At 30.1% G+C, this 18774-nt stretch overlaps 1 protein-coding gene across 3 annotated transcripts; it reads left to right on the top strand.

Annotated features, from left to right (window-relative positions):
- The first annotated feature begins 8422 nt into the window (after positions 1 to 8422).
- LOC108766255 (kynurenine/alpha-aminoadipate aminotransferase, mitochondrial) lies at positions 8423 to 14491 on the top strand. 3 transcript variants are annotated; one of them, XM_018515432.1, is made up of 9 exons: positions 8423 to 8618; positions 9500 to 9669; positions 10155 to 10320; positions 11210 to 11396; positions 11901 to 12017; positions 12831 to 13154; positions 13264 to 13390; positions 13878 to 14086; positions 14389 to 14491. In XM_018515432.1, exons 2-9 carry the CDS (start codon positions 9603 to 9605, stop codon positions 14440 to 14442), a joined length of 1251 nt encoding a protein of 416 aa, XP_018370934.1. In that variant the 5' UTR covers positions 8423 to 8618; positions 9500 to 9602; the 3' UTR covers positions 14443 to 14491. The 3 variants fall into 3 exon arrangements, with proteins under 3 accessions (XP_018370934.1, XP_018370933.1, XP_018370935.1); XM_018515431.1 differs by having other exon boundaries at positions 8423 to 8611; XM_018515433.1 differs by lacking the exon at positions 8423 to 8618 and adding an exon at positions 9230 to 9279.
- The last annotated feature ends 4283 nt before the right edge of the window (positions 14492 to 18774 follow it).

Here is an 18774-nt window from a genome sequence, read left to right on the forward strand (position 1 = left end):
CGGGTCGAATTACTCGGTCGTTTAAAAGGACGAAACGCGAAACGAGGCCGACGGCGACTTACAATTAGTCTAATTATATCTGAGATTTCATCTACCGACATATTTCAGTCATCTGCCTATCCCGTTATACTTGAGAATATATTTGAGTTGGCAAACAATGCATACGCGCGCGATCGGATTTATCTGAAAGTTCACGTAACTGTATTGTGGATATACCCACCAGCATCCCGACGCACCAGAGAAAATGCGCGCAATTTATCTGGCATCGTAAGCCGTGCTCCATAATCTCTTATGTAGTCGAAGAAGATTGGGCGACTTCATTATTTTCCGTCACTCAGCCATATTCTTGAATCTCTTCATACGAGCATCCTCCGCAACACGACCAGGCGCACATCGACATCCGTGATCCATTTAACAACGAAAGCAAAGCAAATGCACTTCCTCGCTTAAGACATTCGTGGCGTCCTAATTGGCATTCGCGATGCCGCTCAAGATCGCGAGATCTTGAGCAGCCAAACTTGGGATAAGGACGCATGTAATGGTGATCTAATATCGCACAAAGGACTATCCGAGAAACGAGCGAAGAAACTCGTTCCAATCGATCAGGGTGAACCGCGTAACTCGCAAACTCAGGAGACTGTCGAAGGAAGGCCGATTGACAATGTCACGGAGGAAATAGGGAATTATTTTTATATACAAGCGCGACGATAATCAAGTTCGTTGAACAGATACTTCTCGTGAAAACAATAATACGCTCGCAATACTCGATTGTATGATGTTGGTGTAACATGTGATTTTCAGCGAGACGAGCGGATGGAAGAGTGAAATAGAAAGAAAGAAAAAGAGAGAGAAAGAGAGAGAGAAAGAAATTTGAGTGAGAGAGAGAGAGAGAGAGAAACGAGGGAAACAGCACTTTTGTTCGGATAATCGTCGAACCGGTTTTTCCTGTCACGATTTTTCCATCAGGGCCGATTCGCCGTCGATCTGACGGTTTCCCTAACGCGAGGAAATAAAACGTATTTCTATTTGTGTAATCTTGTAAGCTCTGTAAAGTTTTGGGTGTACGTGTACGTGTCTATAACCCTTTTGTGCGTGCGATAAATAAACACCGTGCTCGATGGAGGGGAACCGGAAAACAGAGCGATTACCGTAAACGGTATCAGCGAACCAAAGTTGCCCAAGTTCCCTGATTGCCGTATTTTCGCGAGGTGGTCTGTTTTATCGGTCTTTTCGGCAAAGTTGTTTGATAAATTTGTCTCTGGACTGAAATATCGAGCGATTGGATATTTCATGGAAACAAAAATCCTTACAATCAGGCCTGTATCTGATTTAGAGAAAAAGTAAAGTATATACTTGAAAGAAATAAGAGCAAGATTAAGTGAAGTTGTTTTAGTCCTTTATCTCCGTTAGTTCAGTGATATTAGCTGACGAGAAGCTCGCTGGGTGTAGAAAGTCAAATGTATTAAAATATTAGAGCGCGTCGGTGTAAAGAACAAAAAGATAAAAAAAGATATATAGTAGACGAGATATTTATCGTTGGCAAGAGCAACTTGTGTCTATTTTCGATAAAAAGGTAAAACGTAGTTGAACCAGGCGAGCCATATATGCCTCTACGTCTACATCTGGAGACTTTTCCGCCGAGGCTAACATCACTGCCGGTCAGCCCCTCCAGGCACACGATGATAAACGAATAAAAAACAGAAAATACAGTAAAACACATTTACATAAAAGAAAAATGAGCGCACGAGGACTACCTACCGTTGTTCTAGCCAAGAGTTTGTATAGTAGACAAATAAGACGAGCCGAAAAGTTATTATATTGGGAATAAAAAAAAAAAAGAAAAAGAGAAGAAATATTATGTAATAGGCCACGCACGCAGTGCTACGACCGTTACTTTTAGATAAGTGTACATACATACACGTCGCGTTTACGTTGAGTGTATACGACAGCGACTCGTCCTCGCCGATCGACAAAGAACGGAGAGAAGGCGAGACTCTGACGTTGCGTCGTCTACGTGAAGAAGAGACTTTATATTACGTTGGCTGCGTTCCAAACTTCGCCCCGGAGAGGTACGAATTTAACAAGCCGCAAAACAAGACACGAAGTACGGAGAGAATGTATACTCGGATGACTACATGAAACTACAGATCCATGTAATTCCCTCTAGTAATTTATATGCGGCTATCCATTACACTCTCGGCCATTAGGCACAAAAAATGTCAACTTTTGCGGACCTAAGAGATTACAAGAAAGTTTCTCGGAGATAAAAAGGAAAAGAGGGAGAGAGAGAGATAGCGAGAAATGTCCAAACTTCAAGGAATACACGTAAAAGTTTCGTGATAAATAAGGGGAAGTCCCTAATTGGATATCGTATGCCTTATTGAATTATTGTTATATATACGTATAAAAGTCGACATTTCGCTTGAGAATTATGATAACGTTATGAGAAAGTAGTCGTCACAAGAGGCGAAGTTCTAGAACGCGGCTGTAGGAAAATAAAACAGAATTATTACTACCGCGAGGTGCGTTTTGCTATATGCCAACACGCTGATGAATTTGTCCCAATCCATTTCTTCTATTGAGGCACGTACCCATCATTTTTCTTTTCAACAAATAATATATTTAAAACAAATATAGAAAAAAAAAATGTATTTAAAATTCCTTCGAAAGTCCCGCATTTAATAACTATGCGTTATGTACTTTTGTCGTAGCTGTCAATCCGCGCAATATCGCGGATAAGTAAAATACATATTTCTCACGAGCATTTTTAAAATTAACGAGATGCTTAACAAAATTCTCAGCGGTGTGTGGCGTACAGCATGTCGCCCCGTAGTCGCGTTGTAAGACAAGGAGCTTGAAAACTTTTGAGTGCTGCCGAATTGCCAAATGTAACAATCAAACAGTGTCTAGTTGAAATCTAAAATTCAGAAAGAGCCGAGGATAACGTGTGCGGAGAGATATATATATATATACGCGCGAATAGATGCGTGAGTGTGCGATTGTATGTGCGTGTGCCAAGTAGTTTAGCACAATTTTAGGCGGACGAAATGTATATACATATATACGTACATATATATATATATATATATAAATAGGGCGAGTGCGAGACTTTTTAGAGACTGTACAAGAACGAGTCCGTGTCGATTGATTTTAGCATCTAACGTTCGTACAATCACGTGAACCTTTTCTCGGTGCCTTTCTGCTGCACTTCTTCCATCATCGTTTAGAAAAATATACACTCTCTCACTACCCCCATCAACCATTTTCCTCTCTATCTATCTTCCCTTATACTGACTCCTTTTTAGGAGTGTTTCCGTGCGACGCCGCAAAGAATCTGAATGTATTAAAGTAAAATCTGCTGATTTCTTTGTTTCTCTCAAGTTTCCTTTTTTTAGTTCTTTAATCTCTAGCCAAAGTCAGATATTAAAAATAATTTTAATTAAAGAATGTGTGGAAAGCAAAGAAAAATAACGCCGGAAGAAAACACATTAATGTACAAAAAGTATATTTATTGATTTTAAAAAAGTTATACTCATAATTATAATAGAAATTATTATCTCGGTTAAACTTGTCAAAAAAAATTATTCTAATTTAATAGAATTAAAATATATGATACTGGTTTCTTTTCAACTAAATATTAAAAACAAAAAAACGAACCCTTTTGTAACTCAAATAAAATTATTACATCTTCATTATTTTTATAACGTATTTATGCAGATATTATATCGTAAAATTTTTGTGAGATTTTAATTCTAATAATATTTTTGCTTGAAGGTCGGAGCATATACTTTTGCATAACGTATAACACATAAAACATAAGAAAATTAACCCATCAAAATCTTGTTTTTTTTTTCATGGAAAGGAAAGAAAATAAACAACTATTATTGGTTCATTTTTTTATGCGTTATGCGTTATACAAGATTTTGTGCTCTCCCGATTTAAAAAAAAATTAAATAATAAATCTAAAATAAAATTATACAAGACTTTGTGCTCTCCCGATTTAAAAAAAAATTAAATAATAAATCTAAAATAAATAAAGGAAGACTCTATTAATCATAGTATCGCAAATATTGGAAGAAGCTATTTATAATAAATTTTAGTAAATAGTTACATCGTAACCAATAGTTACATTGTAACCAATAGTTTTAATTAAAAAATAGTGCTTTATTTAAAAATAATATTTTACACTATTAGATATTTTCCAAAACTAGGGAAAGACGAGAAGAAGGCAGTGGAGCGGCCGCACGGAATCTCTCTCATGTTAACGATTATAGATCTTCGTACTTTTATAATTTTTCTACTCTTTAACATTAGATACTTTTAAGAGTAAGAAACTGTTACTAGAACTCGCGCCTAGACTCACCGTGCATATATTGATAAAGATTTTTTCCGTTGTATTGATTCCATAAAGACTCATTGTTAATAATCTAACAAGTAGGATTATTTCTTAAAAATATTAGAAACTCTGTTTATTTTAAATTTCAAATGATTAATTTCAATGATACTATAAATCTCATCATATGTGATATCAATCAACAATATCATTTCTTTTAATTATTATAGTTTTCATCTTTTCTCTTTTCCTTTTTTTTCATTACATTCACAAATTATATTCACTTATTTGCCAAAGTAAATGTCAAAATAAAGTCACATATAAGTTGGCAGTTTTTCAATTTAATATTAACTTTTTTACTAGGTGTATTCTCACAATCATGAGCTTAATAAGCTTAATGAATATTGAACTAATGTCAATTTTACCTTTATCGACATTTTATCTCTAGAAATTTATAAAAAATATTTGGGTTTTTTAATTCTCCCTTCCAAATAATAGGAATATAGGAATACTCAATATTTATTGTATTTCTAGTATATATCCCATGGTTTTTTAATATATATACAACTGATATAATTCCCGATATATACAGGGTGAATCATTACAGATATACAGATAGGGTTATTACAATGCAGATTTCTTAAAACAAAATCATTTTGTCTTAATTCAAAGCATTTAAATTAAGGAAGTAATTAATATGAGTAAACTTATTCATAAATGAATCATCCTGTATATAAATACAGATAATATAAATTAAAGCTTTGACAATTTTTTCAGCTTCTGTGTAAAAGATATTGTGTCCTCTATTATATTCTACTATATCTATTTTCTATATAAATTTATCAATCTGTTCTTCTTTTATACGTTGTAGTTTTATTTAAATGATTATGTTTAAATTTAATTAGATACGTGTTATTTTGCAATATTAACAATTTCCCTTGTCTCACAAGACCTGTCTCAAATTCTTCATTCTATTTCTTACTTCTAGAAAAATGTTATTTATAGCTATACAAAGAAATCTTTACATCTTTACGACTATCTGATTATGTTTGGACACTCACTTTTACCATCATATCTCTAAAAAAGGTGTACAAAAGCAGGTCGCATGTTTGTTACGCTAATTCAAGTTAACTAAAAATTTAATATTATAAAATGCACGTATCACATCTACATTACTAAAAAATATATTTAAATATTCTAATAAAAAAGTAATCCCTTTTTTCATTTCAAATGCGTTGTAATATCGTGTTATGGAATATATTATACATATATTTACAAGAAAAAGAATACAAAAGTCTCTTATATTTTTTCTTAAATTAAATATAAAATTTTTGTCATTAAATGAACCTGATAAAAAATATTAACGTAATAGCGTAGATACCGGAATATTACATTAAATTTATATAACAAATTTTAATACATTTAATTTACTAAATAGATTTAAAAAAATTAAATTGAAAAAAGAGAATGTGTCGTGTGTTGTATTCATTGCTTCTGAATACCATTAGTTTTACGATTGATTAGCGGAATGAAACGTGCGACTTCAAGATGTGCACCATTACTTGAAGCGAAATTTCAGTTAAATGATTAATTTAGAGCTCAAAAAAGATTCCTCAAAAGTTACAAATCTGAAATTTGGTGATGTGAGAGTTCGTGCGAACGTGTAGGCTAGTGATGAGAGAATGCGCGTGTTATATAAACAGATGCCCATTAATTGCGTTAGAATGAAGAAACAAAAACGGACGGCTCGATAATTAGCTCGCAATAAACTAAACGCAGGCGCAGTTGTTAAGTGTTCCGTTTTGTAAATAGCTCCACGTATATCGTGTTAGTTGCGATAACGAGACTTGGACTTGGCGAGAAAATATAAGACAAATGATAACAAAAATTAACGTACAGCAAGAACGGCCTCAAAAACGGTAGAAATATTCTGTCGACCGACACGATGGGATGACCGTGAACCCAATGGTGCGGTTCGGCACGAGTGACGAATTCGAAAACAAATGTAAACGCTGATATATTTTTCGGTCGCAATCTTATAATTGATGTTTTTCAATTATTTATTATTTTCAAAAATATGCATAAGAATATTAATTATATGACGAATGTCAAGATCTCATACAGCATTTATTTTTGCTACACAAAATTAAATTAAAAAGCAGCAATTAAAAAACCGTCGTTAAATAAGAAATATACACATATATGTATATAAAAACTTGGGAATTATTTTCTAATTTTGTGGTTTAAATTAATTTTTGATAGAATGATATATAAAATGTAAATTAGTGTAGATTACACTAATTAGGAATGAAAAATCACACATAATATAAAATTCTATTAATTCTTCTATATTTCACACTTCGATATTAAAAATATTATATCCAATTAAATGTAAACGTGTAATTATGTATGTTTTATTTATTGTATGTGTAAACGATATTTTAATTATGCAGGGCCTATTTTCGTAACAGAATGTTTAAACGTATCATCTTATATGCTTATGTGTCTCAATAAATATAAAAGTATAATCAAAGAAACACAAATAAAAAACATTTAAAACTTAAAAATAACTCTTTCACTTTCACTTGAAGATATTTAACAATATTATTTTAATAAAATACACACAATTGTAATTTGTAATATAGTAACAAAATATATTTTACCAAAAAATATTTTTAAAGATGTGATAAAATATCAATGGGAAAGTGACAGAGTTAACTGAGAGAAGAACAAATACATTTAATACAAGTAAACGGCGTTGCTATATGTATATACATATATATATATATGTAGCACAATTAACACGTAATGTATTAACTGCCATAATGATAATTTATAAGACAAAATATTTTTTATTACCAGATGTCTTATTCATTAATTAAGACCTTATATACATTGTATGAGAACTGTCAATGACTTACAAATAAAACTAGAAATTGGAGTAATATGGTTAATGTAAAATCAACCAATATCAAAATAACTTAATTTAAATCGAGAAACATTTTTATTCTTTTTAACAATTTTATTTTTATTTCTCATGATACTTAGCTAAGCATCTTCTTCGTACATATTTTATATAAAATTAAGTAGATGCAATATGGACAAAATATTGTTAGCAATGTGAACATTGATTTTTCGTTCATCAATTACTGTCTTTGCGACCATTTGCGACGTCACTCGAACAAGCCGATTACAAAAGAACAATTAAGGAAACGATAGAGTCAACATAATGAGATGAATTTATATTCGACAAACAACGTACGAGCCCCGTTCTGTCGGTCGCTGAAACGAAACGCGAAAGCCGAACGTTCTGTTCGACGTCGATAACTCTTTTTTTACTCGAGATCGATCGAAAATCCAACTGACTGCCGATCAGCGCCGCGCGCGTATGATCGATCGATCGATATCGAATGGAGCGTTTATCAGGCAACATAATACAATAAGTTATTCAAAATGTTATCCGAAATGTTAAAGGAAAAAAATAACAAACAAACAAAAGCGATGGAAACAGTGACATACACGCTTACACAGATATACACGTGGTTACTCCACACAAATATACATACATACACATACACGTACAAGATGTTAATAAATTGGAATAAATGTTACGACTATATTTCAAAATTTCTACTTTCTCTTCAACAGCATCCTATCACATAAAGGCGCAATAAAGTATAAATCTTTATCAAGTTTTTATGTCCTATAAATACTAGATAATAAGTATTTTATAGCTTTTATTTAATATTATTTTTGTAATTATTATTTTTATATTTCATAAAATTTTCACGCTGAACAATTTTACATTTAATTATTTATTTAAATAGAAGAGAACATTTACGTGAATGTACATTTGTTTACATAATTTCTACTTGGTTTTTATTTTTATTGATGTCATGATTATTTTTAAATATTTGATTTTCAAAACAAATTAATTACATGTTAGATTATTAAGAGTAGATATTATAAGATATTAATAATTCATGTCAACTGAGACATGCATGTTGTAAACAGCAGCTCTTATCAAAGAACGATAAGCCATTTTTACTTAAGAGTAGATTTTTCACTAATTGCAAGTGTAGCAGATACATCTTCAAAGCAGTATTGTTAGCAGTGTCGCATCTTAGCGAGAAATAATCGTCAATTAGACATCGTTGATTCGTCATCAATTTGATAAGTCATTTCTTATTAGGATATAGTATTTCGGCGGCGAATCCAGTACTGTATACATTTTATGTGTTATATGGCGTAAAAAGTTCTAAGCACCAGATTAATGAGGTTAAAGGTGAGTAAGAAACTGTTAAATTGAGTTAAACAACTTTTTTTATAAATATAAGTATAAAGAACTACATAACATTAAGTACTATTAAAATGAAACTAGAACCTTCCATAATTTATATAATACACTATAATAATTTTTAAATAACTTTAAAAATTACGAATAAACAAAGTATCTACAGTGTACAAACTGTACAGGCCTGGCAGAACGTGACTCGCAAACTGGCCCCTCCAGCGAACGCTTTTTTCTCCAACTCGGCCCGTTGCAGCCAATTTTAAGGATGATGTCAGCTGATATCGCGATAACGTAGAGCCAACTCTCTGGGTGCGGTCCACTTAACGCTACAAATGCTTTGAAACTTTTGATTAACCAATCGGAAGAAAGAATTTTACTAACTGACCAATCAAAAAATGCTTCGATTCATAGCATCGAGTGGATTGTAACCCTTATCGGACCAAACTTCAAGTACTTTGTTTTTTGCTATCTACATTGTGTAATAAAAAAATATGAGAAAGAATAGATATAGTCTTATTATTGGAATTGGAGGGGGAAGCTGAGAGGCCGACTCGCAAGTCACGCTCTGCAAGGCTTGCAGTATATGTTTAACGATCTTCGTACTTTAATGTAACTTTACTTATTCGTTTTACGCTTGCTTGAAAAAAAAATGGTATTGCTAGCTGCTTTTCAAAGTTTCGATATATCATATTTGTAAATCACATTATCCAGTGAGAAATGACAATGGAATGACATTGAATTGATTCGACGTCGAAATTATCGAATTGGTGTCGAATCGACGTCGATTCGATATCGATTCCTTTGTTGTCATATCTCACTGGATAATAACTTGTTAATACCAAAAGCATTATCGCATTTGTCATTGATTACAGTACGAATAATATATCACAAATCACTCGAGAGTTAATATTCACAACAGCAGTTCTCGGTAAAAAAGAAAAATTGTAACAGTTACGTCTCACGATAATAGTGATCATGGATTACACAAAATTCTTCTCTAAAATCAGTAGTAGGCGAAAACTGAACTTAATTAGACAGTTAAGTAAGTAGTCATTACACTTATTTTCATCCGTTATATTCAAAGTTCATTCTCTCAAGTAAACATATGGAAGTATTCTTATATTACGTGAATTTATTTCTGAGCTCCGAATGTAAAACAGCTAAAAATCAGAGAAAAAAATAAGAGCTCTTTTCTTTTAATAATAATTTCCTTAGCGCGTGTTTAAAAATTGAAGTAATCCCTCACTAATTTGTTCGATTTTAAATTAAATCATGAGACATATGGAAGAACCGTTTTAAAAATTTTGAGTACTCATGCTTTATAATTACATATTTAAATCTTTCAAAAATATTATAATATATATATTTTTTTATTATATCTGCAAATTTTAAAATATATTTAACAAAGATATTCAGATCAATAAGTACATATGCGGCATTCATAGCGCAAAATTATACATGATTTAAAAATTCATGTTAATACAATGTCATTATTCATTCTATTTATCTTTTTTAATTTTAAATTAGCCCATCTCTACTTGACACGAGAAAATGCTGTAAGTCTAGCTGGTGGTATGCCAAATACCTCTACATATCCCATCAATAATATTTCTATGACATATAAATATGATGTCCCAGTAGAACTTAGCAAGCAAGAAATAACTACAGTTTTACAATATGGATCTTCGCAAGGGTAAAAATATTAGCAGATAAATACAAACTTTGTGTTCCCTAATTATGTAAAATAAAAGACAAATTTTTATTAAATATCAAAGACAAAAAATCTATTTTAAATAATTTTAAAATTCTAAACTAATTTTATTTTTTATCCAACTTTATTTTTTTATTTTATATATAATGTTACATATAATGTATAATGTTATTTGTGTTATATATAATGTTTATTTTATATACAATAATTTTTCATGTTTTTATACAATAATTATAAATTTTATATTACTCAAATGAATATTAAAAGGGCATAGAACCAGTATTTTAACAAATAATTATAATTAGTATAATAACATATCATTATCAATGTTATAATATAAAAGTAAAACGATGAAAATATTTAAAAAATTAGGGATCGAAACGTCTGTTTTTGTTTTGTTTATGTTTTATTGTTTATTGCCGGCAAATTAAAGTTTATATTATAACGAAATGACATGTTTTTATTCTGTGACTTCTTAATAATTTCAATTTTATAACGACTAAATTTTAGGCTCGTAGCTCTTTTTCGTTCTGTTCTTTTTTAAATTTATTGAGCCTTATTATTATGATATTTCAATTTTAAATAATTTAAAAATTCTAAACTAATTTTATTTTTTATTCAACATTATTTTTTATTTTATATATAATGTTACATATAATATATAATGTTATTTGTGTTATATATAATGTTTATTTTAAATACAATAATTTTTCATGTTTTTATACAATAATTATAAATTTTATATTACTATTTGTTAACATAACTTAAGCATTTTTATCTTTTAATTAATAAAAAAATATATTTTTTGTATTAGTTAAGCTATATTTTAATATATCTAAATTAAATGCTTATCATTTCTTTTTTGTCAAAGTTACGCGCCATTATTAGAAAAATGGAAGGAGTTCCAAAAAACATGGCATTCACCAAAGCGAAATGATTGGGATGTAACGTTTACATGCGGTTCTATGGACGGTTGTGAAAAAGTATTTCAAATGCTGATTGATGAGAATGATCCAGTTATGCTTCAAACACCAACATATTCAGGGATAATCGGAGCGGTATGTTGTTTTAAAATAATATTATAATATTGATAAAGTAATAAATGATAGAAATACCAAAAATATACAAGAAAGAGTAAGAAATTTTATTTACAACTTTAAAATTTATATCTTATGTTACACCGTCCAAATTAACTGAAGTTAAATATATCTTGCATAATAAATATCTTGGAATAAAATATTTCATAAAATATTTAATTTCCACTGATCTTATTTTTATAAGATAAATTTTGAAAATTTTAATAAGATAAATTTTAAGATTTAATTTTCGTATCAAACGATAAAATTAATTAATTGATATAAAAAATACGCAGATTTATATTTAAAATAATAGTGCAGTTTCAGATTGCATATCATAAATTTAATGAATTTAATATAAAAAAGAAAAATTTATATTTATTTTTTTTTTTTCTTTAATACAATATTATTTTTAACATGTAAAAGACATTAATAAATTATTTTTAAAGAATAATTGTTCAAAGTTTTTCTCTTTTTTACTTATAGTTAGCACCTCTGGCAGCGGATATTATAGAAATTAATCAAGATGCTGATGGGATAATTCCTGAAGAAATTTCCAAAAAATGCGAAGAAAGACTTAAGAATGGTAGACCAATGCCAAAAGTGAGTCACAAAAGTATTGTGTCAAATCTCTTTTCAGACTGCATAAAAAATAATAAGAAAACAATTATTTATTTTCGGGTCTTTATCTTTATTCGTGAAGAATATTTTACTTTGCTTTTAATTTAACCTTGCGTAAAAATATCAATACTTTCCATTAAAAGTAGATTGAAATGTCAAATAGTTCACATATTATACATGTACATAACTTATATGTATACCCAGAACACAGAATGCACAGAATATTTCTGATAAATATTTATTACTATTCATTTTTTAAAATATCATATACATATTTTATATAAAACTTTATTCAAAATATTATTAAAATGTAGATTAAATATTTTATGTAATATTTGTGATAAATACAAATAAATATTTTTAAGCAAGTATTTTTTATTTGAATTATAATGTCTTATTAAGTATTTTCATAGCATTTACTATAACATTTACAATAAATATTTCATAATATTTATAATTAATATTTACGATCTAAGCCACAAAAATATTTACAAAACATTAAAAATATTTTATGAATATTTTATAAATTTTATGCTGTCTGAGTAATTATACAAATTCAAATTATAAATTTAATTATTTCATCTCTACTCTGAATAGTCATTATCTGTCATTCATTAATCATTTATTTTAAATCGATAATTTCAAAAGTATTGTAAGTTCATTCATATAAATAACATTTTTATTTTACATTTATTTTTTATTTATTTATACAATATTTATTTTATATACAACAACTGTCATATTACTTTAAAACCATCTTCTTTCATTAAAATGATATGCTTGATTGTTGTGTAGTTACTTTATATCAATCCGACGGGAGCAAATCCTACAGGCGTCGTCATGTCGGAGATTCGACGAAGAAAAGTGTACGAATTGGCGCAGAAATACAACTTCCTGATCATCGAGGACGATCCTTACTGCTTCGTTCATTTTTTGGATGAACAACCCACGTCGTTTTTCTCCCTCGATACCGATGGTCGCGTGATTAGAATGGATTCGTTTAGTAAGACTATAAGCGCTGGATTTCGCATCGGCGCTATTACAGCGCACAAAAATATCATAAATAGATTGGTTATTCACATTACATGCTCTATTATTCATCCATCATTTTTATCTCAGGTAAAGAAAGTTTAAAAGAATAGATCAAACAACTATATACATATATGCAAATACAATATTATTATGTAAAATATACATTAAAATTTATTTACAATAATTTTTCTTACAGATGTTTCTTTATAAACTCTTTGAGAATTGGGGACAGCAAGAATTTGAGCAACATTTTAAAGAAATTCAAAAGTTCTATCAGGAGCGACGTGACATAATGCTGACTATGATTGAGAAACATTTAAATGGTATCTTAACATTAATTTTTTTTAAAAGACTTTTAATGTTAGAGATTTCTGAAAACAATCAAATAACAGTGAAAAATCAAGAAATTTCTCCATCGGACAAAAATTACTTCCTCAACTTTATCTAATATCATTTAATTTTTACTATTTTGTTTGTAGCTGATTCAAATATGATGTTTTCTTCTCAATTTATTATTACTCATTGCAAGTTTCCAAATGGATATTTTAATAACTACTCCATAATTTAAAATTTTATGAAAAGGAAAAAAGACTGACTTAAAACTAAAAAACTATAATTGTGTATTTTTTTATGATACTTGATTTAATAAAAAAATTTTAATTTAAACAAAGAGTTCTGATATTTTTGTTAAAAAAGGTCAGTTTTTCAAGAAATCTAATAACAATTTTCGAATGCACTTATTTTAATGTTGTGTTAATCTAAATTTCAAAAGTAGCTTTAAAATTTTCACATAAAATCGTTTTCTGCTAGGTCTGGCGGAATGGTCCATACCACAAGGTGGAATGTTTTTTTGGATTAAACTATTAGGTGTGAATGATACAATGGATTTAGTGATGAACAAATGCGTACCACAAGGTATCTTCGTTCTTCCTGGCAATGCCTTCAACTATGATTCTTCAAAAGACGATTGTCATTTGAGACTTAGCTACAGTTATGCTTCACCGGAAGAAATGGACAAAGTAATTTTGAATATTATTAATTTTAATTGTCAAATACTGTAACAAATTCATATATTTATGTATGTATTGCAAAAAATGTACAAATTTATTAATTTTAATCACAATTAGAAAATCTACATAAAACAAATATATTTTTATATAATTCTTATAAATTACAAAAAAAGAAATATCATGCGTAAAGGTAAAAATATACATAAATATTTTTACAATTGAATTTTTTTTCTTATTTTAATAACGTAAAAAATATCAGTTATATATGAGCGTTTTAAATTTAAAATATTGATATTTTTATTGTTTTTCAGGGAATATCTGCAATAGCCAAAATACTACGTGAAGAAGCAGCAAAGAAAAAGTAACATTCAAATACATACGTAAGAATTTATATTATTATATGTAGTATATGTATTTTATTGCATGATTGTATTTTTACAGTCATGCTTTATTCATATCATACTTTGATATTTTATTATTACAGAAAATTATAATATTGACATTCCGTAATTATGCCTACTATTTCTATTTTATATTATCCAAATTTAGAATAAAAGTACAAATATGACTTCAAAAGAATTTTTGTTAAAAAATTATTTAGTTATTTTTAAATATCTAATTCTAATATTTAAGGAATTTAAAAAATCAATGAAAATAATGACATCAAGCAATGTTGTTAATACTGATTTTTTATATTTCGCATGTTCATATTGTTTTTACTGACTTGTTAAAAATTGATAAGTAGAAAAAATGTTAATACCTTTCCTTATAATACTTCTTGTGCCATCTATATCGGAAACAAGTATGAAACTGTCATCGGCAAATTACTAACAAATTTTTCTAAATGTAATTTATTATTCGAATAATTTTATATATATATTTATTTAATTATTATATCTGTTTATATAACGACCAAGTATTGTTAAAAAAATAATAATGATCTGCATAAACTTAAAAAATTTGTTACCCTGTAAAAAACGGTGCGTTAAATCTACACGTATAACTACAGAAACGTATTTTTGTATAGAAATGAATAATATCAAAAATACATTTTTATAAACCAATAAAATTTTAAATTATAAAATTAATTATATAAACTAAATTCCAAATATTTATATCGGATAAGCAAAAATATAGTCGGTAATATCAGCGTTCTTCTCGTAATTTTACCTCGAGCTGAAGGTCTCTAACCTTTAAAGAACGTGTAATATTGACCCGTGTAGGACTGCTATTCAAGTAACGTCTAAAAATACAAATTCTTTTTTTATACTTTTCACTTAATAAAGTAATTATCTTTTACAGAAGTATCTTCTTTTCACTATCTCATACTTATCTTTATATATTTATTACATTTACATTTTTTGAACGAAATCAAAATTATTAACTACGTTTTTATTAGTAACAGAAACAAACTATATAGAATCTAACCTATCTTTCGGATAGACTTTAGCTCGTTTACATAGAATTCGTAGATGATCGTGGAGTCTTAAGTTGTCGGAAACCGACCAAGCACAGTCAAATATAGGGAGAATACTTGACTAGAATTAGTCAATTTCTTACGATTTGAGACCCTGCAACCGTCTACGACTTTTATATATATATGAGTCTCTTATTTGCTAGCGATACTATCGATTATTTGTTACATATTGACGAATTAATTTGCAATCGTAACAAATCGATTATCTCTTATTTGGTAGCGATACTATCGATTATTTGTTACATATTGACGAATTAATTTGCAATCGTAACAAATCGATTGTTTTTTTTAACAAATATCACATTTGCTTTCCCTTGATTTGTTCCTATAACAAAATCTTTTCTCTCAGTGTGATGCTCAACAGTACATGTAATCGTTTTACAGACGAGAGCCAATCGCAAGTGAATCATGTGCTCGGACCAGAGCATTAGCATCATTAATCGCGACCACGTGGCCAGATATTTAGCTACATCATTAAACGTAATGTTTCCAGTACGTGCGCGCACGTATGGCCCGAGTGGATACAGGTTAACACTGAATTCTTTATAGGCAAACGGCGTCGTTAAGGGAATCGAACGACCCAGATCGGCCGATTCGTTTCCGTAATGAGTTTGCGGCGTGGTCCTCGCGTCCGTTATCGGAACACGTGTCGCCAGCACGCGACGCGGGCCGCCTATATCGTCGACGTTTTACCCGATAAATTTGGTATTCAGCAATTGGAGGGATAAAGTCCAGTCGCGGGATGCTGTCTATTGCTACCAATCAAAAATACTTGGTTAACGAAGGGATTCGTGGAATCAGTAATATGCCAAAATTGAATTTGAAACCGTATCTAATCCACAATTCGTCTAAGAGAATTCATATAGAACATTTAATACATATGAGTTTAAAAACTAGCTTGGATTGTAGCTTTCCAAATCAAGAGAAAAAAGTGAAGCAAAGAAAAATCTTTCAGTATTTAATATAATTTATCATTTTGTAATCATATTTTTTTAAACAAATCACTGATATAAAATGTAATTATAATTTTTTCGAATAAAATCATATTCTTTTTAGCATAAATTAATCGTAGTTATTTTGTGTATTGTGATAGAGTACAAAAAATTTTTTTTTATATAAAGATTTTTTTATCAAATAATAAATATTTATAATATTTAAATTTATTTCAAAAAATAACATTAAAGAACAATGACTTATTCTAATCTAATGATCAACTTAACAATGTTATGACAAACATAAAAGAGTGATATTAGAAAATATTTAGAATGTCACAGTGATATACATTTGAATTGATAATAAAATAATTTTATGATAAATCAAAACATTAATTTGAATTTGAAATTGATATTTCTTAGGCTGTCTATCTTGTATATGCAAACATAAATCTTCCTCTCTGTTATCTTGTTTTGCACGGTCGTCTGGCAGCTAACGCGCTTTAGTGCATTTAGTCGATATTCTATATTTAAGAAACTATAAGATGTGAGCAACAAGGGGATTTTACTTTCAAGCCGTATGAAAGTAGGATAGAAGTGGAAAATTATCCGCCACAGACTTGAAAATTTGGAGGGCGTATAATAGACAGGGCTCCATGGGAGAACCAAGTTTTACGGTCTACTTTATGGCAATTACGAGCTTAACATTACATGCAACGAACTAAGACGGAACGTCGGACGTCGCAAGTATTCACGTTCAACGAGCTTACAACGCGAAGTGCGCTAAATATCCCTCGCACTATGAGGCGCATTATCGCTGTCGACGTTTATTAAGGAAGAAACGCGACGGCGATGTGGCGTGCCGTAATTCCAGACAGGGCTAAGGGCGAGTAAACGATGAGTCGGTAAGGCGAGGGTAAAGTGAAAGGTGCGGAGAAAATAAGAAGACGAAAAGGATTGCCAACGATGAAAAAACTTCTAATTTGATTACATTGCTCAGATACAATCGATTGAAAAAAAACCATTAATTCATGGATTATCCACTCATAAAGCATGTAATTGAGAGAAAATTGTTGTCTATTTATAATTTTAGAGCGCCTCTATCCGCGATATTAGCATCATGCATGTTTTCATGTAGATAATTAACTTTAACTTTGACGACCAATAAAAAAGCGGTTATAAAATTTTTAAACATTTCCTTAAGAAATTATAAATAGGGAAAGTATTGAAATAAAGAGTAAGAAATTTTTTAAAGAAAAATATTTATCAAATATTGTCTTAAAATCGATATTTGGAGCTTCTCATTAACTGTTTTCCTGTACATTGCGTATCTTCTAATTTCGGCATCGATGTTCCATCAAGGCTTTTGCTCTTCAATATCAGACTTTTGTTTCTCACGCTGTACATAATCTCGAGCTGTGTTACACGAGAATTACCTAGCACGAATGCGTCAGAAATAGTAACGCCCTCAAAGTTTTCCAGCTGCATTTACGGGTCACCATCTCGAATTTCCTTTCGGCTGTCCTCGTTTGGCTCAGCCGTTACCAGTATGGCATAAACTTTCTCCTTCTACACGGTATCTCCTTATAAATTTACAAACAGGTCACGAATGTCAACTCCATAATAAGGGATACGCCGGAGTATACTGTAATTGACACGTCGGATATATCCGCGTGCAAATTAAACGCGGCCGAGTGCAAGGAAACTTAGTCAGAGACATTGATTCTCTTGTTAAGACACGCTGTGAAACGTGGAGGTGAAACGAGAAGGTGGAGCACGGCTGAAGAGAGGCCATTCCGGCTCGTATCCGCCGATAAAAACTTGAGAGTCAGAAGAACGGAAAAGGAGGAAGAGAGGAAATTACAGGAGGCGGAAGCGATCGGCGGTAGAGAAGTGAGGCGGCGGCGTAGAAGTACGAAAAGGCTGCCTTGAGATCAACGCGTGCAAAAGGAAAAATCGAACACTGCTGTAACAGGAAGTAAGACGTGAAGGGAAAAATAAACGGTAGAAATGAGAAAATCAACGGAAGAGCTCGTTGATTACCGTAAGGAGATTTGACCACAACGTTGACCATCCAAAATGAGATTGGATTGATATCTCATTGGAAAATAAAAAAGTAGATAAAAATAAAAGAATGAAAGTAGAGATAAAGAGACTCAGTGATAGATAAAACGTATGCTTGTAAGTGATACAAAACAATTATACATATTTCATAAAACTTATCTTTTTAAAGTACTGTTTTGTACGTCAATAATATTAATAATGTCAACAATAAATACGTTTTATTA

The sequence above is a fragment of the Trachymyrmex cornetzi genome, unplaced genomic scaffold (assembly GCF_001594075.2).
Source record: "Trachymyrmex cornetzi isolate Tcor2-1 unplaced genomic scaffold, Tcor1.1 scaffold579, whole genome shotgun sequence".
Lineage (NCBI taxonomy): Eukaryota > Metazoa > Arthropoda > Insecta > Hymenoptera > Formicidae > Trachymyrmex > Trachymyrmex cornetzi.